At 47.3% G+C, this 27,390-nt stretch overlaps 2 protein-coding genes across 2 annotated transcripts in view; one reads left to right on the forward strand and one right to left on the reverse strand.

Moving 5' to 3' along the window:
- Positions 1–27,390, forward strand: part of LOC120992022 (zinc finger protein 850-like) — a 184,884-nt gene that overhangs the window by 150,672 nt on the left and 6,822 nt on the right. The window lies entirely within an intron of this gene.
- On the reverse strand, positions 451–26,896 carry LOC120991880 (gastrula zinc finger protein XlCGF17.1-like). Its single transcript, XM_040420623.1, has 3 exons — positions 26,869–26,896; positions 6,214–7,141; positions 451–463 (listed from the first exon to the last, which is right to left on the reverse strand). Exons 1-2 carry the CDS (start codon positions 26,894–26,896, stop codon positions 6,312–6,314), a joined length of 858 nt encoding a protein of 285 aa, XP_040276557.1. The 3' UTR covers positions 451–463; positions 6,214–6,311.

Here is a 27,390-nt window from a genome sequence, read left to right on the forward strand (position 1 = left end):
ATTTGCCGGGTCTTAAGAACCCATAGAAGCTAAGGTACATGGCGGCCTTAATGACTGTGCTGGGAAGGAGCCCAAAAGGAAGACCATCTAGGGAGGTTAAGAGTTTTCTAAATAATTCCCCAGACACGGGCTGCCTGCTCGGGATGGCTGCGTGACTACTTTTCGTAACACCCCTAAGGGTTGCCCTGACTGCTTGGGATAGGAAAACCGACCTACTTTCGGGGTCTTCCAACATGGAGAAATGTTGGACTCCAGCCAAATACAATTTAATGGTATTGAAGGACAGCTTGAGATCAATATGACAGAAGGCTATGAAAGCTGTGATGTACGTGGTCTTGTCAGTGTCTTGTCTTGGATGTAGGCCCCTGAACCTGTTGAAAGTGTTCCAGGCGGTCCTGTAATTCCTGGCAGTGTTATGAGATAAAGACTTCTGCATCAAGGATTTTGCTGAATCAATGAAAAGGTTTAATCCATCACTAGAAATTGGTACATCGGAGGAGGTAGCCCCACACGGTCTGCCTCTGGCATGACCTGAAAGAAAGTTTGGTAATTAAAGCGGGACAAGGCGTCTGCGGCCACATTATGAATTCCCTGAATATGCCTGCATGCCACATGGAAGTTGTACTTCAGCGAGAGCCAGACCAGCCTGCGGACAAATGACATTATCTGGGGTGACTGAGACCTGCCCTTGGTGATAATGTCCACCACTGTCTGGTTGTCAGTGACGAACGCCATGGAAGAGTTGGCCCACTGGCTGCCCCACACCTGGGCTGCCGCTACGACTGGATAAAATTCCAGCAACGGGGATGATTGTAAAGCGCCTCTGGCTGTAGAAACCTCGGGTGGCCAGGGGCCCGTGAACCATTGATTTCCACAGATCGCCGCGAACCCCCCGGAGGCGGCGGCGTCCGAAAAAATCAAGGTGGAAGCTGGCCCTAGCTGAGGAACAAACAAAGAGACTCCGTTCCAAGAAGCCAGGAAGACCTCCCACATGGCCAGGTCGGCCATGGCTTGGGCGTCTAAAGTGATGAGGCTGTCTTGCTCTGGGGCTGAGGGGAGTAACTGGAGGAGCCTGGACAAGAAGGCCCTGCCCTGGGGCATGACTTTGGTGGCAAAGTTGAGCATGCCTAGAAGGGACTGCAACTCGACCTTGGTGCACGTCCTGCTGCCTGCTGCTGCTGAGATGGCCTCCTTGATTTTTGCCAACTTCTCGGCTGGCAACCTGGCCTCCATCTTCCCTGTGTCTAAGATTATGCCCAGGAAGGTAATTACCGTCGCGGTGCCTTCGGTTTTTGAAGCTGCCACCGGAACATTGAGTCGGCCGAACAGCTGCAGCAGAGACTGGAGTTTACAAGGCTGGCGGTCTGGGTTTTCGATGATAAGAAAGTGATCCAAGTAATGGATGACCATAGGGCAATCGCAGTGGTTGACCAGGATCCAATGCAATGCCTGAGCGAACTGGTCGAACAGCCAGGGATCCGAACGTCAGGCGATTGGCAAAGAAATATTGGTCTTGCCACTTGATGCCGTAGAACCTCCAAAGCTGTGGATGAATGGGCAGCAATTTAAAGGTGTCGGCGATATCTGCCTTGGCCAACCAAGCCCCCCGACCTACTTGGAGGATCAGTTGGATGGCCTCGTCTATGGTGGCGTAGCTCATGGAGAACTCCTCGGATGGCACTAAGGAGTTGAGACTGGGTGTGCTGGAGCCATGAGGTGCCGACAAGTCATAGATTAGACGTTTTTTATTTGTGAACTGCTTGGACACAATACCAATGGGGTTAATCCTCCAGAGGTCAAATGGTATGAAGGGAAAGGGGCCGATGAGAAACCCCTTCTCCAATTCTGACCTGATCAGAGTCCCCACCGGCTCGGGATCCCTGATTGCGGACAGCAAATTGGGCCCTTCCCAAGAAGCTTGTGGGAGAGCTACCAGACCCGTGTGGAACCCGATGGTGAACCCGGAAATCAAGAACTGCACCCATTGAGGGCTGTGATGCTCGTGCAACAGGGATTCTAGCAGAACCACGTTGACCCCGCTTAGTCAGGATGGCCTTGCTCTTTGTGGACACGCCGTCTGCGGGTGAGCCCTGAAACAGCCTGCGCAGACGTGAAGGGCCCTGCACTTATTGTAGTAACAAGCCTCCTGATTAAAATTATTACAGACCTGGCTATTGCCCAGGAAAACTATTGGCCGGCCTAATTTGTCCGTGGTTGAGCCAGGTCGTTGGAGGGACCCGGAGCTACTACGAAGGGATCTGCCCTGGGATGTGGAGGGACCTGAGTTGGGGCACCAATCAGTGGAGTGAGTGATGGACTGGCATGACGCACATGCCGGGGCCCTGAGGCCCGCGAAATGTCGGCAGAAAAGCTCCATGTCCATGGCCGCCCAGTTCGTGAGGTGCTGGAATTGGACCAGAGAGGCGGCGGCTTTTGCTGAAAAAGAGCGATGGTAATCATAAAAAGCCTGCCCACCGTACTTGTTGCCCAAGTCCGTAACCCTGTAAAGGTATGTATCCAACTCTTCCCGCCTTTCAGGGTGGACGGAGCAGATGACGTCCCTGAATAAGCTAAACGCGAGGACAAACTCCGTAATGGTTAGCTTCCTGTTGAGGCGGGGATCCCTCGCTTTGAGGACGATGGACATGTCGCTGCAAGCAATGGTCTTGCTCTATACCGTGTCATGGGTAGCTATCAGGATGGACGCCAGATTGACGTCCTTGCCCTCTAAAATATCCTTCTTGATGTTGCTGGGGATAAAGTGGGCTGGAGCTACCTCGGGTGCGCAAAGGACACTACCTGGGGGAACGAGCCCTGCCGTGGAGGCTACAGGCAACGGTGAGGCGGCACGCTCGGATGCCAGCCCCTGGTGGGATTCAACGGCCAGGAGTCTGGACTGCACGTCCGAGACTGAGGAGGCAATGGTGTTCATCATGGCATGTAATTGTGTCAGGGACACTTGCAAAGTGGACATGGAGACTTGCTCCAAGTCCGGGGCTGCTGGTTCAGCCATGAGTAGCCTAAATAGTTCTGCTTTCCGGGCGGAAGCGGGGTGTTGGATCCCTCTCCTGTTGAGTTCCGCGATCAGCTTTGCGATTGTCCAACTCCTTAGTGATGAGGAGCTGGGCCGCTCGGATGCGGGTGTCTCAGGGATGGATAGGGCTTCCTCGATGTTGGAAATATGCGACATATCGTGGCTGCGAGGTGATAAACAAAAATTAATAGCTGAGCTGGAGGCCCCGTATGATAGAAGGACGACACCCGAGCCGTGAATGGTGGTAAAGAGAGAAACTAGGGCGGGCGAGTGCCTAGAGCTGTGAAAAGGGGGTACTACTGTGGAGGACCTTACCAGACTAAGGCGTGAAAAGGCGTAAGAGCTACGAGGACGTGGCTACCGACAGGGGGTTTAAACATGGAAAAGAAAACCAAACCTGGGGTCGTACCGTAGAAAATAATATTGATCGAATCTGGAATAAAAGTGACAGCGACAAAGAATAGTAATTAACAGCGTGAACCTGGCCTGTAACCGGTAATGGATGAAAAGCGTAAACCTGAAGTGTAACGGGAAATAAATACATAAGAGAAACGTAAGCCTGACAACGTGACAGGCAACAGACGTGGTACAGTGGATACGTAAGCCTGAAACGTAGCAGGCGACAAAATAGAAGAAAAAATGTAAGCCTGAAACGTAACAGGCAACATGATATATTTAGAAACGTAAGCCGGAAACGTAACCGGCAACAGAAAAGGAAAAAACGTAAGCCCGAAACGTGACAGGCAACAGACATGATATATTAGAAACGTAAGCCAGAAACGTAACTGGCAACAGAAAAGAAAAACGTAAGCCTGAAACGTAACAGGCAACAGACATGATATATTAGAAACGTAAGCCTGAAAGGTAACCGGCAACAGACATGATATATTAGAAACGTAACCCTGAAACAGGCACTGACGGCAAATAATACGTAAGCCTGAAGCGTGACCGGCAACAGATATGGTCTGGGAAAAAACGTAAGCCCGTGGCGTCATGGGCAACAGATGGTAATAGATAATACGTAGCCTGACACGGAACAGGCCCCAGACATGGTAGAGCATGATATGACATATGTGAAACATGAAGAAAACCCGGCAACGAACATGGTGGGATGACATAGAAGCGAACCTGCAGTGTGACTGGTGACAGATATGGTGACTGGAAAATAAGTATTTACTGAAAAACGTCCGCAGATGTAGCAGAGTGGAATAGGCAGCGTTTGACACGGGCGGAACTGTTTGAGAACCCTTGGCAGACGATGTGTGGCTAGCACGGCAGAGTACCCAGGGTCTGCAACAATAATCAGTATCATGAGGGGGGGGGTCTCGTAGCAGGCCATAGACTGCGCCATTTACCGACCCATGACCCAGGGATCTTTATATATCCCTGTGATCTAACGGAATACTCTGGTGGGCTGCGGATGACCTGCGTTTGTAGGACCTGACGTGGAGGGTAGCGGGAATTGCTACCGTGCGGTGTGAAGGGTTAACTTGTGGAGTGACTTATCTCTGTAGTGCAAAGTGTTTAAAATGACCTTTTTTTTTTTTTCAGGCTGGAGTGTACAGATGCAGACAGAGTAATAGGGGGGGGAAGGGGGCGGGGAAGTTTTGCCGCGTCAGCTGTCTGCAGCTCAGGATGACAGAGGAGGGCACATAGGGACCATGTAGTTTTACTATATAAACTATATCGCTCATGTTTGTATTTGCTATTAAAATGAGTTTGTAATTATGCTGCTCACGTGTGCACCGAGCATGTATGTATGAGAACAACTTTTTTTTTTTCTTAATTAAACTTTATTGAAAATTGACAACCGCCGGCCATCAGCTGCGACGGAGTGGAAGCGGCACCCCTGGTGCGGCCCTGGGTCTGGACGGACCCACCCCCGGGCGACAGGGCCTGGACCAGCAAGCGGCCGGCTGCTGCGACGCCCGGAGCCGAGAGAGGGAGGCCGACACGAGACGCAGGCCGGGACACAGGCTCCGTTGCCAAGGCAATGGAGGCGCTGCCCGGCGTCCCACGTGACCTGCACAGGCCGGCGCCGGAAGCGTGGATTGTGCCGCCCGCACCACCTGGAGTAGAAGGTGGGTAGCGATTGAACCGGGCGGAGGGGGAGAAGCACGCCGGGGAGGGGGTTCGGGAGGACAGTAACTAACTTACCCTTGCAGCAGGAACGAGCGGCGAGCATCGGGAACCCTCAGCAACTTACCTGGTGAGCAGCACGGCAGTACAGGGCGTGACGTTAAAGGCGGGATGACACCAGAAAACGCACGCAAATGGGGAGAGAGCGTGCCTCCTTTTAAGTGCGCCTACGCCCCTCCCACAAATGCAGGCTGACATGTCAGCCTTAAGCTACTTACATAGATAAAATTGGGCTGAGCCTAACATTTGCAATAGATGGGTCCGCAAAAAACGGAACGGAAACACAAAACATACGGATGTATTTCCGTATGTGTTCTGTTTTTTTGTGGACCCATTGACTTGAATGAAGCCACGGAACGTGATTTGCGGGCAATAATAGGACATGTTCTATCTTTAAATGGAACGGAAAAATGGAAATACGGAAACGGAATGCATACGGAGTACATTCCGTTTTTTTTTGCGGAACCATTGAAATGAATGGTTCCATATACGGACCGTATACAGAACGTAAAAAAAAGCCAGTAAACGGAGGAAAAAAACGGTCGTATGCAGGAGGCCTTACACTGACATGGAAAAGGACCTAGGAATTTTAGTGGACAGCAAACTAAGCTGCAGAAACTAGTGTCAGGCAGCTGCTGCCAAGGCCAATAAGATAATGGGTTGCATCAAAAGGGCCATAGATGCCCGTGATGAGAACATAGACCTACCACTTTACAAATCACTAGCTCTCATACACTCCAATGTTGGTGTATGAGAGAAGCAATCTGATGTTCTCTATGGGAACTATAAAATACTGTAAAAAAAAAAAGTTTAAATTTTTATTTTTTTATCTAAAACAATAACCCCCTTTCCCCAAAATAACCCCCTTTCCTTGCTGGCACCAGTAATTATAGTGTGCGGTGCTCCAATTCCAATATTAATGAATATATGTCTTCCTAAACAGGATTTATCAGATGTTTTATAGAAACCGTTATGTGACATCAATTAAGCTTTTATATCCAAATATACAACCTGAAATGAAGACAATGTCTATGACCCAGTGATATATTGTTTCCTTATATTGTGGCCATATGGCTTCTCTCTTGTGTGACTTCACTAATGACCCCTAATTATGGCTTTAGAAACAAAAACATTTTTCTCATTCTGAATGCAGCTTCTCTCGTGTGTGATTTATCTTATGTTTTAGAAGATTTGAATTCTGTGTAAAACATTTCCCACATTCTGAACATGAATATGGCTTCTCTCCTGTGTGACGTCTCTCATGTATAACAAGATTTGATTTCATTGTAAAACATTTCCCACATTCTGAACATGAATATGGCATCTCTCCTGTGTGACTTCTCTCATGTCTAACAAGATTTGATTTCATTGTAAAACATTTTTCACATTCTGAACACGAATATGGCTTCTCTCCTGTGTGACTTCTCTCATGTGTAACTAGATGTGATTTTTGTCTAAAACATTTCCCACATTCTGAACATGTATATGCTTTCTCTCCTGTGTGAATTCTCACATGTTTAACAAGATTGGATTTCTGTGTAAAACATTTCCCACATTCTGAACATGTATATGATTTCTCTCCTGTGTGACTTCTCTCATGTAAAACAAGAATTGATTTCCATAAGAAACATTTCCCACATTCTGAACATGAATATGGTTTCTCTCCTGTGTGACTTCTCTCATGTATAACAAGATCTGATTTATATATAAAACATTTCCCACATTCTAAACATGAAAACATTTTCTCTCCTTTGTGATGTCTTCGGTGTGTAGAAAGTCCTGAGCTGTTTGTGGATTCTTTACCACAATGAAACCTTTTAATCCTTTTCTGACTTGTACTTGCGGTAACAATCTGTGATTGGTCAGGAGAAGGTTCCTCATAATTAGGAGGATTATATGACAGATCTGTACTGTGAAGTCCTGGATGTACATTAAGGGTAATGAGGTTTTCTCCTGAAGAGCGCTGCAGGATATCTTCATCTAGTGGTAACATGACATTTTTACATTTCTTACTGGGATTTTCTGTTAAGATAAAAATGAAAATTTGATCAACTAGACATCATTTGAATAAAACAAGGAGCATCATGGTTGGAGCTGGTGAAGTGGGGTCTAATGGTTTGGGGCTGTGGAGGAAACATCATGGTTTGGAGCTGTGGAGGGAACATCATGATTGTAGCTGGTGTAGGACATCATGGTTTGGAGCTGCTTTGCTGCCTCATGGTCTGGACACCCTGCAACCATTGGGTAAACAACTGGGCAGATTTACTAATCCTGTTTAAAACGTACAGAGTAAATCTAGAGATGCTCCACATTTATGACAGGAGCTTGGGCTGGAGGACAGATCTGCTGCACAGCTACACAAGTCTGTCTACCTCTATACCACTTAGTGGTTGGCTTTTCTGTCACAATGGAGCATCGGAAGCCCCGCCCCTGCAGAACCTGCCTGTTGTTTCTATATGTGGAACCTTAAAATCCCCCCTTTTTGGACAGATTATAAGAGCAGCACAGATCAGTCACTGGTTATCTACCAGCAAGTTCACACAGAGCAGATCAGCTGCAGACATTTCTGTGACTGTCCCGCTGCCCTGAATGTGGCTTGTAATAATCCATGCACCTGCTGCAGAAACAACCCAATACATGGAAATGTCTACAATAAATGTGCCCTGTGTGAACACGCTCTAATGCAGCTGGAACATTCTGGGACATGCAATTACTGCTAGAAGTCACACGTTCAGTCTGAAGGGGATGAGCAGATAATCGCTGAAGTGATGGACAACAGGATCACATTCAGCAATTTAAAGCCGATGCCAGACAAGACACCAACGACTTACATAACACACGCCTGTTCTACATCGATGACAAACAGTGATACAGGGGCGGACATTGCCCATAAACTCCATGTATGATCTACAATATATATACAATGCAGAACACGGATTGTACAAGACGTCTCTGTAGTATAGTCTACTATACCGGCCCGATGGAGGCCAGAAGGACACGCTCTCATCATGTGACTGGAGCCCTATGGATATGACTGACATATAAAGAACACGTAGCCTCTAATGTAATGTGAGAAGAAACTGTGGAGATCCTCCATTACATGTCACTGCACACACGTGTATACACTGCACATGACAGGTCTTACCTTGTGATATAAGAGGCTGGTGCTCCTCCATTACATGTCACTGCACACACACGTGTATACACTGCACATGACGGCTCTTACCCTGTGATATAAGAGGCTGGTGCTCCTCCATTACATGTCACTGCACACACGTGTATACACTGCACATGACGGCTCTTACCTTGTGATATAAGTGGCTGGTGCTCCTCCATTACATGTCACTGCACACACGTGTATACACTGCACATGATGGGTCTTACCTTGTGATATAAGTGGCTGGTGCTCCTCCATTACATGTCACTGCACACACGTGTATACACTGCACATGATGGCTCTTACCTTGTGGTATAAGAGGCTGGTGCTCCTCCATTACATGTCACTGCACACACGTGTATACACTGTACATGACGGCTCTTACCTTGTGATATAAGAGGCCGGTGCTCCTCCATTACATGACACTGCACACACGTGTATACACTGCACATGACGGCTCTTACCTTGTGATATAAGAGGCCGGTGCTCCTCCATTACATGTCACTGCACACACGTGTATACACTGCACATGACGGCTCTTACCTTGTGATATAAGAGGCTGGTGCTCCTCCATTACATGTCACTGCACACACGTGTATACACTGCACATGACGGCTCTTACCTTGTGATATAAGAGGCTGGTGCTCCTCCATTACATGTCACTGCACACACGTGTATACACTGTACATGACGGGTCTTACCCTGTGATATAAGAGGCTGGTGCTCCTCCATTACATGTCACTGCACACACGTGTATACACTGTACATGGAGGGTCTTACCTTGTGATATAAGAGGCTGGTGCTCCTCCATTACATGTCACTGCACACACGTGTATACACTGCACATGACGGCTCTTACCCTGTGATATAAGAGGCTGGTGCTCCTCCATTACATGTCACTGCACACACGTGTATACACTGCACATGACGGCTCTTACCTTGTGATATAAGAGGCTGGTGCTCCTCCATTACATATCACTGCACACACGTGTATACACTGCACATGACGGCTCTTACCTTGTGATATAAGAGGCTGGTGCTCCTCCATCATGGCCTCCTTGTACAGATCCTTGTGTCCTTCTATATACTCCCACTCCTCCATGGAGAAATAGACAGTGACGTCCTGACACCTTATAGGAACCTGACAACACAATGACACCGTCATCACCCAGACCCCTCCAGTGCTGTTACTGGAGAATTTCCCAGCATTCCCAGCAGTGTCACCTCTCCAGTCAGCAGCTCCATCATCTTGTGGGTGAGTTCTAGGATCTTCTGCTCATGTATCAGGGGGTGAGGGGGAGGCTCTGTGATGAGGTGAGGGGTTCTGCTCCGCCCTCCTGACTCCTGGAGATGGATGATGGGAGTCACACAGTCCCCCGATGTCTTCTTCACTATTGTGTACTCCTGTGGATGGAGAGAGACACTTAGGGAATAAACCCTTCAGGGGCCATGTGCTCTCCTCCGGCCCTCTCCTCCTGGTACAACGTGCCTACTTACCTTCTCATGGCTCCTACAACATGACTATTGGTCACTGGTCACATGACACATCACTCACCATATTGGCGGCTGATCTTCAGGTTCTCCATCACTTGGAAGGTCTGGAGGCCGTTCTCCAGGACCCTGGACTCTTCCTGTCACTTCCTATGATGGATTCTCCTTCCCGATGTCTGACTTGTTACAGAATACAATAAAGAGGAGAGAAATCTAGAAAAGTTTACCTCTCCGCTCAGCAGGGAGATGATCTCCAAGGTGAGGTCTAATATTCTTCTGCTGATCTCCTTCCTGTCCATCCTTGGTGGTCATTCAGGATAAGAGGAGAGAACTGGAGGAGCTGGAGGCTTCTAGTACTGCAGGCGCCTTTATGAGAAGAGGAGAGGAAATCATCCAGGGGACAAGACCAGATGTCACCTCCAGAACCGCACTTCCTGAGCCTGGAGGGGCCCCGCTTCTCAGATCCCCCACCACATGGATTCCAGGGGCCCCAACATGGAGATCTCTGGTGGCTCCACAGGAGATAAATGTCTGGTAGATGCAGGTCCCACCTCTGGGCTGTGCTCAGCTGTGTCCAGAACTCCTAGAGAAGAGACTGGAGAGAGCTGAGCTCAGGCCGGGCCCCGCTCCATTCATTCTCCTCCTGGAGGCAGGGGCCCCTCACCAGGACAGTCAGGGGCCAGCGAATGATGACAACCCCCACTCTCCCCACTACTCCTCCCCCATTATACTAAGCTGAGGAGCGGAGAAGGATTCCTTGTGTGTAATGGAGGAGAATCTCCAGAGGTGACATGTCTGAGCTCTCCACCACACTGTCTCCTCACAGCTCATCTTACCTGCAGGCTGGAGGAATGGCTGATACCAGAGAGAACAAGAGCCCTGACTACCGACCAGGACCTGCCCAGTATCTGCTGCACTGCCAGAGCTGAAGGACCTGGGGTGACATCACTGTCATGTGACCAGTGCAGGGGGCGGGGCTCAGCAGTGGAGCGAGGAGGTGGGAAAGGACCTGTGATGATGTCACCATCATGTGATCAGTGAAGGGGCGTGGTCAGCTGTAGAGCAGAGATAAGGAGGAGGAGGAGCTGTAATTGTGGTCATGTGACATGTGAGGGATGATCCTTGTATGGAGAAAGCATTTTAGGATTTCTTTCCTACAGAACTGAAAAAATGCTGGGAGTCAGGGGCATTGCTAGGTCAAAACATTCGGGGCCCGGGGCCCTGATGTTTTGTCCCAGGCCCCGAATGTCCTGCCTGCCTGTTAGCTATAACTGTATTGCCGTCCTCAGGACTCGAGATGGCCTTGCGGTTCGCCCGGCGGTTGTTTTGCAGCGAACTTCGCATTTTCGTGATTCGCCGAACATATGGAGATATTCGCGCCCGCCATATTCTTTTACATTGTGAAGAACTTTGACCCATGAATAAAAGTTCGGGTTCGTACCGAACTTTAGGGTTTTTGGACCCCGGACCCGAACATTTCAGTAAAAGTTCGTGTTCGGGTTCCTTGTTCGGCGATTTCTTAGCTCTTTATGAAAGGCTGCAGAGCAGCCAATCAACAAGCGTTTAACTGTCTGACCTTAGAAGCCATCACAGCCATGCCTACTATTGGCATGGCTGTGATTGGCCAGTGCAGCATGTGACCCAGGCCCTATATAAGCTGGAGTCACATAGCGCTGCACGTCACTCTGCTGTTACTAGTGTAGGGAGAGGATAGGACTGAATCTGTGATCAGAACTCGAATCTAACTCAGCGATCGACATAGATTTAGTTGTGTGGGTGCAGGGCACAATCTTTTGCCATTTTATGAAAGCTTAGTGCACCAGCTCAGCATCTGAGCTTTTGTAACATTCAAATCCAAGCTTGAAATACTGCACTAATAATCAGTTTTTTTTAAAACACCCTTTTTTGGCAATATACAACATATGGTGCATTTACAGGATTAGTCAGTGTGCAATTTAAGCTAGAAATACAGCTATATTTTTCTGGGTTTTTAAAAACACACTTTTTTGACAAAATACACTATTTTACAGCGCTCGCAGCATCAGCACGTGTGAAATTCAAGGGTTATATACAGCTTTTATATTCAGTTAGTAAAAAAAACAATTTTTTTTGCCAATATCCAGCATCTGGAATAGTCAGTGTGCAATTTAAAGAGGACCTTTCACCAGAAGAAAGGCTATGAGCTGAGCGCTGCGATTGGCCAGCGCTACAGCATACGAGAAGGAGACCGCGGCAGGCTCAACTGGGTGGAGCCTAACTACGAACATACCGGAGGCTTTAACCGGAAAACGGAGCGGCGCCCGGGGATAACAGTAAGTGCAGGGGGATCCCTGGGCGCCGCTCTACACGTCTGTATGGTCAGTTTACATACTTTCTTCTGGTGAAAGATACTCTTTAAGCTAAAAAACACACTTTTTTGCCAAAATACACAATTTTTCTGGCCTTGCAGCATCTGCACTTGTGAAATTCAAGGGTTATATACTGCTGTCATTTTCCGTTATTAAACAAACACCCATTTTGGGCAAAAAAGTTTATTTTTCAGCCTTTGCTGCATATGTCATTGTGAGATACACCATTTAGATACTGTTGTTCTATTCTGCTATTAGAAAAACACCCATTTTAGGCAAAAATCTTAAATTGCGGCCTACTCTGCATCTGTACATGTGAGATACACCAATTAGATACTGTTGTTCTATTCTGCTATTAGAAAAACACCCATTTTGGGGAAAAAAACTTAAATTGCGGCCTACTCTGCATCTGTACGTGTGAGATACACCATTTAGATACTGTTGTTCTATTCTGCTATTAGAAAAATGCCCATTTTGGGCAAAAATCTTAAATTGCGGCCTAGTCTACATCTTTACGTGTGAGATACACCAATTAGATACTGTTGTTCTATTCTGCTATTAAAAAAAAAAAACATTTAGGGCAAGATCCTAAATTTGAGAAATATGAGGAGATCGTCAAATAAGGGACGTGGCCCCGGTCGTGGTGCTGCTTGTGGAGCTCCTGTTGCAGGGAGAGGACGTGGTCGATCTGTGCCAGCTACACGCACAAGTGAAACACCTTCCTCAGGTGCGAGTAGGCGTCAAAACCTGCAGCGCTATTTGGTCGGGCCTAATGCGGCTCTACGAATGGTGAGGCCAGAACAAGTACAGGCGATAGTAGATTGGGTTGCTGACAGTGCCTTCAGTTCCTTCACATTGTCTCCCACCCAGTATTCTGCTGAAAGATCAGAGTTGGTACCTGCAGCCGATGTCCATCAGTCTTTCACCTCACCCCCTTGCAAATCAGCCAAGCAGTCTGAGCCCCAAGTCATGCAGCAGTCTCTTCTGTGTTTTGATGACTCTGTTAGCAGGGTTTCCCAGGGCCATCCATCTATCGCTGCCCCAGAAGTGGAAGAGATTGAGTGCACCGATGCCCAACCACTTATGTTTCAAGATGAGTACATGGGAGGACCATCGCAGCACGTCTCGGATGATGACGAAACACAAGTGCTAACTGCTGGGGCTTTCTAAAGTATGCAGACTGACAAGGAGGGCAGGGGTGAAGACTGGGTGGAAGATGATATAGAGGACGATGAGGTCCTCGACCCCACATGGAATCAAGGTCATGCGAGGGACCTGTGTAGTTCAGGGGAAGAAGCAGTGGTCGCACAGAGCCACCAGCACAGCAGAAGAGGGAGCAGGGTGAAAAAGTGGAGCGACCGTCCTCTAGACTGTACGCCTGCTACTGCCCACCGCTGCAAGGAACCGAGCACCCCAAAGCCAGCTCCAAGGAGTTCCCTGGCGTGGCAGTTCTTCAGACAATGTGCTGATGACAAGACACGAGTGGTTTGCACGCTGTGCAATCAGAGCCTGAAGCGAGGCATAAACGTTCTCAACCTGAGCACAACCTGCATGACCAGGCATTTAAGTGCAAAGCACGAGCTGCAGTGGAGTAGACACCTCAAAAACCAAGAAAGGTCTCTGGCTCCTCCTTCTTCCTCTTCTGCTGCAGTCTCGGCCTCTTCATCCACCTCTGGAGTGACAATGCCACCTGCCACCCTGCAAACAGAGGATCTGCCAGCAACACCACCATCTGGGTCACAAAGCATCTCCATAATGTCCCACGGAAGCATTCAGCAATCCATCTCCCAAACACTGGAGAGGAAGAGGAAGTATCTCCCTACCCACCCGCGATCCCTAGCCCTGAATGCCAGCATTTCTAAATTACTGGCCTTTAAAATGCTGTCATTCCGTCTCGTGGAGCTGGAGAGTTTTAAAGGCCTTATGGCGGTGGCTGTCCCACAGTACGCCGTGCCCAGCCGCCACAAATTTTCCAGGCGAGCCATCCCTTCCCTGCACAACAAAATAAGGGACAAAATCAGGTGTGCACTGCGCAACGCCATATGTGGCAAGGTGCACCTTACTACAGATACGTGGACCAGCAAGCACAGTCAGGGACATTGTATCTCCATAACAGCACACTGGGTAAATGCAGTGGCGACTGGGCCTGAGGCGGATAGCAGTTTGGCGCATGTCCTTCCACCACCGAGGATTGCAGGGCGCTTCAGTTTGCCTCCTGTTGCTTCCTCCTCCTACTCTGCTTCCTCATCCTCTACCAGCTCCTCATCCGGTCAGCGTAACACCTTCACCACCAACTTCAGCACAGCCAGGGGTAAACGACAGCAGGCAGTTTTAAAACGTATCTGTTTGGGGGACAAACCCCACACCGCGCAGGAGCTGTGGATGGGCCTTGAACAACAGACCGATGAGTGGTTTGTGCCAGTGAGCCTCAAGCCCGGCCTGGTGGTGTGCGATAATGGGCGAAATCTCGTAGCAGCTCTGGGACTAGCCGGTTTGACGCACATCCCTTAACTGGCGCATGTACTGAATTTGGTGGTGCAGAGATTCCTTAAAAATGACCCCAATATGTCAGAGCTGCTGCATAAAGTGCGGGCTGTTTGTGCGCGCTTTCGGCGTTCTCACCCTGCTGCTGCTCGCCTGTCAGCGCTGCAGCGTAACTTCGGCCTTCCCGCTCACCGCCTCATATGCGACGTGCCCACAAGGTGGAACTCCATCTTGCACTTGCTGGCCAGACTGTGCGAGCAGCAGCAGGCGATAGTGGAGTTTCAGCTGCAGCACGCACGGGTGAGTCGCTCTGTGGAACAGCACCACTTCACCACCAATGACTGGGCCTCCATGCGAGACCTGTGTTACTTGTTGCGCTGTTTCGAGTACTCCACCAACATGGCCAGTGCTGATAACGCCGTTCTCAGCGTAACTATCCCACTTCTATGCCTCCTTGAAAAAACGCTGCTGGCGATGATGGAAGAGGATGTGGCACAGGAGGAGGAGGAGGAAGAGGGATCATTTTGTAGGGTTTCCGGACAGTCATTCCCAAGTAGCTCCGATGGTGGGTTCCTGCACCCACAAACGCCAGGTACACAATTGTCCAGCCAGGGCACAGTTCTGGAGGATGACGAGGTGGAGGATGAGGAGGAGGAGTGTCACCGCCAGTTCTGTGAGAAGGTCTGGCAGACGTTCTTCACTACCTCTTGCATGATGTTCTTTGTTTTGGTCTCACTTTCTCATCTCCTTTCCTTCTCCCAGGTGTCTCCCATTTAGACTAATTTATATCCATTTATATTCCCTCCCATACTGCTTCACTTTGCGGTTTATACTACTTCCTGGATGAGGTGTTCACTGCTGGAGGCTGCTGCTGTTTGCTCAGATAAGTCCTTTCCTTTATTTGTGTTTCCTTTCTGGCTTGATTCTAGGTGACCCTGACTCCGTCCGTATTAAGTGCAGGGAGTCACTATTATAGGGTTTTCAGGTGTCACACAGTCTTAGGTACATGGGCATGGAATCGTCTACCATTGAGACCCTTGCATGGGCATAGCAGTCAGGGAGAGCTCTTAAGGTTTTATAGGGCTCACCCATATGCTCCTTAGTTTGGGATCAAGCCAGTCGGATGTTTATTTATAAGTTCCAGCTATCTGCAACATCATCCGTGACATTATAAACCGCCTTAACCGTCTTAAGCATGGATCCGTTTTCAGCCTTGATTGACCGCATGCAAGGTCTTTCGCTGGATGTAGCAGATCACCGTAAAACTGTGTCTCAGTTTCAGGTGACCGGTTCTGCTGGCGTTCATGGAGTTTGTTCCGAGCCTAAGATCTCGCTTCCGGATACGTTCTCCGGGGGTAGTGAGAATTTTGTTCGCTTTAGAGAGGCTTGCAAACTCCTCTTTCGCCTACTTCCCCATTCCTCTGGTGATGAAGAGCAGATGGTGGGGATCATCATCTCGCTGCTCAGGGATAACGCTCAGTCTTGGGCCTTTTCGCTGCCGGTGGGGGAACGGCCCCTCCGATCGGTGGATTAATTTTTTGTAGCCCTGGGGCAGATATATGATGACCCGGATCGTATTGCTCTGGCTGAATCTAAACTGCGTCTTTTATGCCAGGGTAAACAGTCCGCAGAGATATATTGTTCTGAATTTTGGAGATGGGCAGCTGATACTGGTTGGAATGATGCTGCACTCCGAAGTCAATTTTGCCATGGTCTTTCGGAAAGATTAAAAGATGCATTTGCTTTTCATGAGTGACCAGCCTCGTTAGACTCTGCCATGTCACTAGCTGTTCGTATTGACAGGCGTCTTAGAGAGAGAGAGGAGACTACTCCTTCCTGTCATATTCAGCCCAAGGACAGTGGGGCTGTCTCATTCACTGCGCAGGGGTCTCAGTCTCTCTCAATTCCCTCTGAGGAGGAGGCCATGCAGCTGGGTTTGCTTGCCTCTGATAGTAGAGGATTCAGCTCTCAGAGGAGGGTTTGTTTCTGTTGTAGGGGTATAAATCATTTGGCTAATGTTTGCCCCTCTAGGAGAATCATGGAGTTTTCTGAGGGTAATAAAACAAAAACAAAAATAAAAAAAACTCTAAAAACTTTCCATTGGCTACTATTGGCAAGGTTGATGCGGAAATTGAAGGTTTGCCGTTTGCTTGTAGTTCCCGTTTTCTCCTACTTGCCAGGGTGGCGCTAGGCAGCAAGAACATTGTTTGTGAGATTTTTGTAGATAGTGGAGCAGCTGTCAATCTCATTGATAATCAATTAGCAATAACGCATGGTTTCCAGGTATGCACTTTGGAAAAGGATATACTTGTTTTTTCTATCGATTCCGCTCCACTTTCTCAAAGATCGTTAAAGGGCATAGTTCACAATATCCGTTTAACTGTGGGTGATGCTCATGTTGAGTATATGTCGTGTTTCGTCCTAAGCGGTTTACCTACTCCTCTAGTGTTGGGGCTACCCTGGCTCACTAAACATAACCCCACCATTGATTGGCAAGCAAGGCAAATAAATGGTTGGAGTGAGTTTTGAAGAGAGAATTCCCTCACGGCGTCTCTTTCAGAGATTTCTACCAAGACTGTACCATCTTTTCTCTCTGAATTTTTGGATGTGTTTTCCGAAAGTGGTGTCCAGGAGACTGCCCTATTAATCTCATCCCAGGCGCCAAGCTGCCAAAATCACGTTTATACAATCTCTCCCAACCTGAAAGAGTCGCTATGCGTACTTATATCTCTAAGAGCCTGAGAAAGGGACACATCCGACCCTCGAAGTCACCTGTTGCCGCTGGGTTTTTTTTTGTTATGAAAAAAGATGCTTCTTTAAGACCTTGTTTGGATTTCAGGGAGCTGAACCGTATCACAATTCGTGACCCATATCCGCTTCCTCTGATCCCGGATCTGTTTAACCAGATTGTTGGGGCTAAAGTTTTTCTAAGTTGGATTTGAGAGGGGCATACAACCCAGTCAGGGTCAGGGAAGGGGACGAATGGAAAACGTCCTTCAATACCCCTGAGGGTCATTTCAAAGATTTGGTTACCCATTTTGTGAACAGCATTTTTTTAAATCATTTAATGGGGAAATTTGTACTGGTGTATCTAGATGACATTTAGATTTTTTCTCCTGATTTCAAGACTCATCAGGACCACCTACATCAGGTCTTGCTGATTCTGTGGGAGAATAAATTGTACGTTAAACTGGAAAAATGTGTGTTTGCGGTTCCGGAGATTCAATTTCTTGGTTTTCTTTTCTCCGCTTCTGGTTTTCGCATGGACCCTGAGAAGGTGCGCGCTGTGCTTGATTGGGAGCTTCCTGAGATTCAGAAGGCGCTGATGCGGTTTTTGGGTTTTGCCAATTATTACAGAAAGTTCACTGATATGACTAAAAAGGGGGTAGATTTTTCCTCGTGGTCGTAGGTGCGCTTGAAGCCTTTTCTAGTATCAAAGAGAGTTTTGCTTCCGCTCCCATTTTGGTACAACCTGATGTCTCTTTACCTTTTATTTTTGAGGTGGACACTTCTGAGGTGGGTGTGGGTGCGGTCTTATTGCAGGGTCCCTCTCCTGCCAAATGGCGACCGTGTGCCTTTTTCTCAAGGAAACTCTCCTCTGCAGAGAGAAATTACGATGTGAGAGATAGGGAGTTGTTGGCCATCAAATTAGCTTTTGAGGAATGGCGCCATTGGTTAGAGGGAGCCAGACACCCTATTACCGTGTTTACCGACCATAAGAATCTGGCCTACTTGGAATCGGCCAAGTGTCTGAACCCGCGGCAGGCCAGATGGTCTTTGTTCTTTGTTCTTTTCTAGGTATAACTTTGTTGTCACGTTCCGCCCTGGGGTTAAAAATGTGAAGGCGGATGCCCTGTCAAGTTGTTTCCCGGGAAAGGGGAACTTTGAAGACCCGGGTCCCATTTTGGCTGAAGGGGTGGTCGTCTCTGCTCTTTATCCTGATTTGGAGGCAGAGATTCAGGCAGCCCAGCCAGAGGCTCCTGATCTTTGTCCTCCTGGGAGGTTGTTTGCGCGTCTAGCTTTACGACACAAGGTTTGTAAGGAGCACCACGATACTGTCCTTGCTGGGCACCCGGGGAGTAGAGCCACAGTGGATCTCATTGCTCGGAGATTCTGGTGGCCGGCTCTTCGTAAGACGGTTGAGGGTTTGTGTCAGCCTGCGAGACCTGCGCTCGTGCCAAGGTCCCTCATTCACAGACATCGGGTTCTCTCCTGCCGTTACCCATTCCTTCCCGTCCTTGGACACATCTGTCCATGGACTTCATTACGAACCTGCCTCGTTCCTCGGGGAAGACGGTGATCCTGGTAGTGGACCATTTTAGCAAAATGGCTCATTTGATTCCCTTTCCTGGGTTACCCAATGCTAAGACGTTGGCACAAGCGTTTGTTGATCACATTGTTAAACTGCATGGCATTCCTTCAGACATCGTTTTTGATAGGGGCACGCAATTTGTTTCCAGATTCTGGAAGGCCTTCTGTTCTCGCTTGGGGATTCGGTTGTCGTTCTCTTCTGCTTTTCACCTGCAGTCGCATGGTCAGATCGAACGCGTCAATCAGAATCTGGAGACATATCTGCGCTGTTTTGTGGCGGAGAATCAGGAGGATTGGTATTCTTTTTTGTCCCTTGCTGAGTTTGCTTTAAATAACCGTCGCCTGGAGTCCTCTGATAAGTCACCATTTTTTGGTGCATATGGGTTTCATCCGCAGTTTGGGACATTCTCTGGAGAGGGATCTTCTGGTTTACCTGATGAGGAGAGGTTTTCCTCGTCTTTGTCATTTATTTGGCAAAAGATTCAGGGTAATCTGAAGAGGATGAGTGAGAGATATAAGCGTGTGGCGGATAAGAGACGTGTGCCTGGTCTGGACCTGAATGTGGGTGATCTGGTGTGGTTGTCTACAAAGAATATCAAACTGAAGGTTCCCTCCTGGAAGTTGGGTCCTAAGTTTATTGGGCCTTACAAGATCTTGTTCGTCATCAATCCCGTTGCCTTCCGTCTTGATCTTCCTCAGACTTGGAAGATCCATAATGTTTTTCACAGGTCCCTATTAAAACCTTATGTCCAACCCACTGTACCCTCCTCTTTACCTCCTCCTCCGATTGTTATTGATGGTAATCTTGAATTTCAGGTCTCTAGGATTGTGGATTCTCGTATTATCCGCGGTTCTCTCGAGTACATCGTTCATTGGGAGGGTTATGGTCCTGAGGAGAGGATGTGGGTCCCAGTGGCGGACATTAAGGCCACTCGTCTCATCAGGGCTTTCCATAGGTCTCATCCTGAGAAGGTGGGCTCTGAGTGTCCGGAGTCCACCCGTAGAGGGATGGGTACTGTCACCGCCAGTCCTGTGAGAAGGTCTGGCAGACGTTCTTCTCTACCTCTTGCATGACGTTCTTTGTTTTGGCTTCACTTTCTCATCTCATTTTCTTCTCCCAGGTGTCACCCATTTAGACTAATTGTCTCCATTTATATTCCCTCCCATACTGCTTCACTTTGCAGTTTTTACTACTTCCTGGATGAGGTGTTCACTGCTGGAGGCTGCTGCTGTTTGCTCAGATAAGTCCTTTCCTTTATTTATGTTTCCTTGCTGGCTTGATTCTAGGTGACCCTGACTCCATCCGTATTAAGTGCAGGGAGCCGGTGGTCGTGTCCCCTCACTATTATAGGGTTTTCAGGTGTCACACAGTCTTAGGTATGTGGGCATGCAATCGTCTACCATTGAGACCCTTGCATGGGCATAGCAGTCAGGGAGAGCTCTTAAGGTTTTATAGGGCTCACCCATATGCTCCTTAGTTTGGGATCAAGCCAGTCGGATGTTTATTTATAAGTTCCAGCTATCTGCAACATCATCCGTGACAAGGAGATGGAGGAGGAGGAACCATGTTCACAGCAAGGTGGCACCCAGACCAGCTCATGGCCATCATTGGTGCGTGGCTGGGGTAATACAGAGGATACAGACAATTCGCCTCTGACAAAGGACAGCTTTTCGTTGCCTCTGGGGAGCCTGGTGCATATGAGCGATTACATGCTGCAGTGTCTCTGCAATGACCGCCGAGTTGCCCACATTCTAACTTGTGCTGATTACTGGGTGGCCACGCTGCTGGATCCCCGTTACAAGGACAACGTACCGCCCTTAATTCCATCACTGGAGCGTGATCGTAAGATGCGCGAGTACAAGCGCATGCTGGTAGACGTGCTGCTGGTGGCATTCCCACCTGACAGCGGGGGCACAGTGGAAGCACAAGGCGAAGGCAGAGGACAAGAAAGAGGTTGCCAACGGAGCTGGGACACTGCAATTACCTCAGAAGGCAGGGTTAGCATGGCCAAAATGTGGAAAAGCTTTGTCAGCACGCCACAACAACCAGCACCACCAGCTGATATGCAACGTCTTAGCAGGAGGCAGCATTTCACCAACATGGTGGAGCAGTATGTGTGCACACGCCTACACGTACTGAATTATGGGTCTGCCCCCTTCAACTTCTGGGTCTCAAAGTTGGGCATATGGCCTGAGCTTGCCCTTTACGCCTTCCCTTATAACATGGTTATAAGGGAAAATAATAGCATTCTTTATACAGAATGCTTAGTAGAAGGTCAATTGAGGGTTAAAAAATAAAAAATAAATTAACTCACCTCCTCCAATTGATCGCGTAGCTGCCGGTCTCCTGTTCTTTCTTCAGGACCTGTCAAAGGACCTGTGGTGACGTCAATGAGCTCATCACATGGTCCATCACCACGGTGATGGACCATGTGATGTGACGTCACCACAGGTCCTTTAGGCGGCAGCTCATGATTAAAGAAGTAAGAAGAGATCGGCAACTACGCGATCAAGAGAAGGAGGTGAGTTAATAATTTTAAATTTTTTAACCCTCAATTGACCTACTACTAAGCATTCTGTATTAAAGAATGCTATTATTTTCCCTTATAACCATGTTATAAGGGAAAATAATACAGTGAATAGACTGTATCATCTTAGCAACCATGCGTGAAAATCACCGCTCATGTGCACAGCCCCATAGAAGTGCGGGTAAAAAAAATTAAAATTAATTTGTCAGTTACATTTTCGGGTGAAATTCACCAATTTTTGGGTGTGATGTACCACTGGTATACCTAGTAGACAGGTAAAAAAAAATAAAAAAAATTCACAAATTTTTGGGTGTAATATACCCCTCCTCTAAGTTTAATAAATTTCAATAATTTTTCTTTTACATTTTCGGATGACAATAAACAATTTTGGTCATAGACCCCTGCTCTACCAAGTAGTCAGGTTAATACATTTCTGTAATTTTCCTGTTACATTCTTGGGTTGACATTATACAATTTTGGACATGACAGGGAATAAAATTTAAGAAATTCTTCTTCATATGATGCGCGCAACCTCCTTTCATTCAATGATTAAACTTTAAAAAGTTGTCACACATTTGCGCTTCAGTAATTTGTCCCACATTTGCGCCTCAATAACTTTCCCATATTTCCGCTCGATCCAAAAAAAATGTAATACATTTATCTCCCTTGGATGTGGTCTCTCTTTCTCACGCTCCCTCTCCAGCGTTGAACCCTGATTTGCCGATAACCGTGATCAACATGGTAGGATCAGAAAAGAACATCGAAAAGAGAAGATATCCAACTGGATGGTGGATGTCACTGGGGAACCTCTGCATAGGTGACAGGAACATACATTTAAAAAAATCGTCTGTTACATTGCTAGGTGAGGTGACATTTTTCAAATTTTGCCGGATATAAATCCCTGCTCTGCATAGTTGACAGGGAATACAATTTAAGAAATTCTTCATTAATTGATGTGCGACACATCATTTCATTCAATGCTTAAACTTTAAAAAGTTGTCCCACTTTTACGCTTTAATACTTTGTCCCATATTTCCGCTCTATCATTTTTAATTTGAAACAATTAATCCTCACTTGGATGAGGTCTCTCTTTCTCATGCACCCTCTACGGCGTGGAACCCTGATTCTCCGATAACCGTGATCGACATGGTAGTGTCACGAGTTGGAGGTCCCAGGAGAGACCACCGCGTCGTCAAGCAATAAACAAACGGAAATCAGATACAGACACACAAGAGTTTATTGCACAAACAAAAACCAAGGAGGGAAACACAGGGAAAACATGAGCTCTATGTACCGTCAGCACAGTGGGAGAAAACCCCCACTGAGCCACTGTTTAGTAATACTCCAGAGGGGTGTGACTAAGCAACTCCTGGTATTCACTAGGGCCCCAGATGGTAGGGTTAGACTTTGCAGCAGGACGTTGCCAGGGTCCACTCTGGAGCGTGAACTAGACAGTGACAGCAGGAACGAATGGACAACAGGTACCAGAATTACCGACGGCACATAGGCATACATAACAGACAGGCAAAAACAAACAGGGCAACTAATAACACAAGCAGGAGTACATAGCAAGGAAACAGGAGTGACAATGAGCAGAGAAGGACTTGCTCCACCAGTAGTAAAATGCATGGCCTTGCGCATTGCACTCTGCTGCAAAGAAAGGTGCAGCAAGGGCTTGCTGAACAGAGACATATAACATAACAAACATAACTGGCAGAACAGATAACAGAAACATAGGAAAGAGGACATCAAAGAGGACGGGAATGAACAAGTAGGGAAACCCACAGAGCACAGACAGACAGACACGGATCCCATGGGTCAGCAGCATGGGAGAGAGAGTACAAACCAGGAGCAGGACAAGACAACACACACCAGGAGAGCTGACACAGAACTGAGGAAACCTCAGCCTTAAATACAGGTTCCATGGGTGCAGCAGAGAGGTGGCCTCCTAATAGGAACACAGGGGAGTTAACCCATACAGAACCACAAATAGCACACAGAAACAAAACTTCAGCGAGGAGCGCCGAACGAGCAAGGACGGAAGGTCACAGCCAGAGGTAACAACTGTGACAGGTAGGCTCAGAAAATAACATCGAAAGTTGATAGAGAAGATATCCAAATGGATGGTGGACGTCACAGGGACGTGCGATCAGGCAGAAGTTATCTAGAGTCAATAAAGCGGCAGCAGGGCCTCTCCTGGCTAACGTTTACAAATCCAAAATACTGCAGTGACATTCCCTATAATTTTTTATTAATCATTCCAATAACAGGGCATCTTAAGAGTCCTGTATTGTTATTTATCGTCACTACCTCCCCGAGTCAGGAGAGGGTAATTGCCGCGCGCCCCCTCCTTAACTTGGAAGCTTTTGCTTCAATACTTTGTCCCACATTTCCGCTCGATTGCATTTAATTTCATCCATTGACCTCCCTTGCATGTGGTATCCTTTTCTCAGGCTCCCTCTCTGGCCTGGAACCCTGATTCCCCGCCACCCGTGATCACCATGGTAGGCGCATAACGGGGACGTGCGACATGGTGGGGCAGTAAGTGTGCACACGTATACAAGAACTGACTGACAGGGGTCAGCCCCTGCAACTTCTGGGTCTCCAAATTGGACACATTGCCTAAGCTTGCCCTTTACCCCTTGGAGGTGCTGGCCTGCCCTGCAGCCAGTCTATTGTCTGAACATGTGTTTAGCACGACTGGAGGGGGTTATCACAGGTTATATTTCCCAATGTTTTGGGGTGTACCCTAATTTAAAAAAATATTAATAAATTTAAAACCAAAAAGCAGTGTAGGCTACCTCCTCCACCGCCACTTCCACATGCACCGCCACTTCCATCACCTCCTCAACCTCCTACTCCATATGGACCTCGTCCTCCTTTATGTTATTTAGGCCTCATGCACACGACCGTTGTTTTGGTCCGCATCCGAGCTGCAGTTTTTGCGGCTTGGATGCGGACCCATTCACTTCAATGGGGCCGCAAAAGATGCGGACAGCACACCGTGTGCTGTCCGCATCCATTGCTCCGCTCCGTGGTCCGCAAAAAAAATATAACCTGTCCTATTCTTGTCCGCAAAACGGACAAGAATAGGCAGTTATATCCAAATTGCGGAACACACACAGACGCCATCCGTGTTTTGCAGATCTGCAATTTGCGGACCGCAAAACATACAACGGTCGTGTACATGTAGCCTTAAAGTCATTTTCCTATCTACATTTGTTTGAAGAGCACTTGCCATGCTCTAAACCACATTTTGATGCCATTTGCAGCCATGACATTTTTACAGCCATTTTAGTGCTCAAAAGTTCGGGTCCCCATAGACTTCAATCGGGTTCGGGGTCAAGTTCGGGTCCCGAACTCGAACTTTTTTGTAAAGTTCGGCCCAAACCCGTCGAACCCAAACATCCAGGTGTCTGCTCAACTCTACCCATGACACATCCATCAGGTGGTACAGGACAGCCAATTGAGACATTTCAGCACATGGACACCCCCCCTACCTTATAAATAAACCTGATCTGGCCGCCATTTTACATTCAGTGTTTTGCCAGTGTAGGGAGAGGTTGCTGTGTGGAGCAGGGACAGGCTGTTAGGGACACCAAACACTAGCTAATAGGGCCACAAAAGTCCTTTTAAAGACTGGTATAGGTGTGCTATTGATAGGTGTGATACATAGAGGGGTGCGCTATACTTATAATATACTTTTATAATGAGTCAAAAACACAAAGATCTATATAGTGATCACCTGAAAGTCAGGGCCTAGGGGCTTACTAGGGCCATTTTTATACAGTATATGATAAGTTCCCAGAAGGAGTCGCTCTTATCAGGGCGGGTGCTCTGTGGTTAGGCTATCAGGGCCAGAATAGCACCCCCCTGTAGGGCAATATCAGGGACAGTTCTTTGCCCACCCTGTCCTTCAATACCACATCATCGTCTAGCCCAGGGATAGATGGTTTTTGCTTTCCCTCCTGGATTCATGGATGTGCACTGGAACCCCCCGGATTGTGGTAGGACATATGGTTTCTGATTTGGTGCCGCCGAGCACCTGATTTGGTGCCGCCGAGCACTTGTTATTGCCGACCACATCTATGCTTTTTGCTTAACTTTAATAATTTAATTTATTTTCATTTTGAGGGATATCTTTTCCATTCACTCGTTCGCAAAATGGGTCCGCATCCGTTCCGCAATTTTGCGGAACGGGTGCAGTCCCATTCATTTTCAATGGGGCCGGAATGTGCTGTCCGCATCCGCATTTGCGGATCTGCACTTCTGCATCCGTGCTTCCGTTTCCGCAAAAAAATAAAACATGTCCTATTCTTGTCCGCAATTGCAGACAAGATTAGGCATTTTCTATTATAGTGCCGGCGATGTGCGGTCTGCAAATTGCGGAATGCCGGTGTCCGTGTTTTGTGGATCCGCAAAACGCTTACGGACGTGTGAATAGACCCTCATAGTAACATTATTAAAGGTTACGTTTTATCTTTATGTATATTCTAATGGATTGCCTTCCTTGTACAATGTTATAATATACTTTCTATGTTAGACAGTATATTATAGTGCATCTGTATTGTGCGGCAGTCGTGTGCGGTTCTGCTGCGATACTGCAGGTATATAGAGGGACAAGCGTTATTACAACAAATCATTTCTACTGGTGTGATATACCAGTTGCCCTCCAAAAAAACTGATTGAAGCGGGGTGTTATATACCAATATACACTGCTCAAAAAAATAAAGGGAACACTTAAACAACACAATGTAACTCCAAGTCAATCACACTTCTGTGAAATCAGTTGAATGATTATGTACTCTGCACACCTTGGGTCCAGTGTGGGTGCCTGTGAGAGTGGTTTAGACAATATAGGTTAAATATCCACGGCACTCCAAAAAGTTTTTGCAAGAATAATTTCATTTAATTCTTAATAAACAGAATGCTGTTGATATACATCCAGTGCAAGTTCATTTACATATAGTAAGTATTTTATGCCATATCAGATAGAAAAATCCCGAACGTTTCGGTCTGTATGACCTTCTTCAGCGGGGTCTAAAGAGATATATAACATGTATATAATGTAATCATACAGGTTTCTTGAGTATAACTGACATACTGTTATAGAAAGAAAAAAATGGGGAAAAAAAAAAGGCAGTGTACTAATAAAGGTTTAGTCCTAATATTAAATCTAAAGAGACAAGGGGTGAAAAAAACAGGGTGAGGGTTAAAAAGCGAAATCCCCAGTTTGCACAGGAGTGGGGGATGCAATTTCTATGGTACCAAGGTAAAGGTAAGACTGATTTGTTGGGTATAGATCGGTGCACTCTATATTATAGTCGTTCTGTTGGTAGATATAGGATAAAGTCATGACGTACCTGCCTGACGTACCTATTCTCTCTGCCTTCAGGTACGTCATGACTTTATTTTTTTGGCACAAGTTAGCAGAAATTGATTTTTTTTTTTTTTTCTCACAAAGTCTCCCTTTCCGCTAACTTGGGACAAAAATTTCAATCTTTCATGGACTCAATATGCCCCTCACGGAATACCTTGGGGTGTCTTCTTTCCGAAATGGGGTCACATGTGGGGTATTTATACTGCCCTGGCATTCTAGGGGCCCTAAAGCGTGAGAAGAAGTCTGGAATATAAATGTCTAAAAAATTTTACGCATTTGGATTCCGTGAGGGGTATGGTGAGTTCATGTGAGATTTTATTTTTTGACACAAGTTAGTGGAATATGAGACTTTGTAAGAAAAAAAAATATAATTTCCGCTAACTTGGGCCAAAAAAATGTCTGAATGTAGCCTTACAGGGGGGTGATCAATGACAGGGGGGTGATCAGAGAGTCTATATGGGGTGATCACCCCCCTGTCATTGATCACCCCCCTGTAAGGCTCCATTCAGATGTCCGTA

This window comes from Bufo bufo, chromosome 2 (genome assembly GCF_905171765.1).
Source record: "Bufo bufo chromosome 2, aBufBuf1.1, whole genome shotgun sequence".
Lineage (NCBI taxonomy): Eukaryota > Metazoa > Chordata > Amphibia > Anura > Bufonidae > Bufo > Bufo bufo.

Coding starts and splice junctions, on each gene's coding strand:
- LOC120991880 (XM_040420623.1), bottom strand. CDS start 26,896: ATGACGTACCTGAAGGCAGAGAGAATAG. Junction 7,142..26,868: donor CCTGAAGGCAGAGAGAATAG/GTACGTCAGGCA, acceptor ATGAAGATATCC/TGCAGCGCTCTTCAGGAGAA.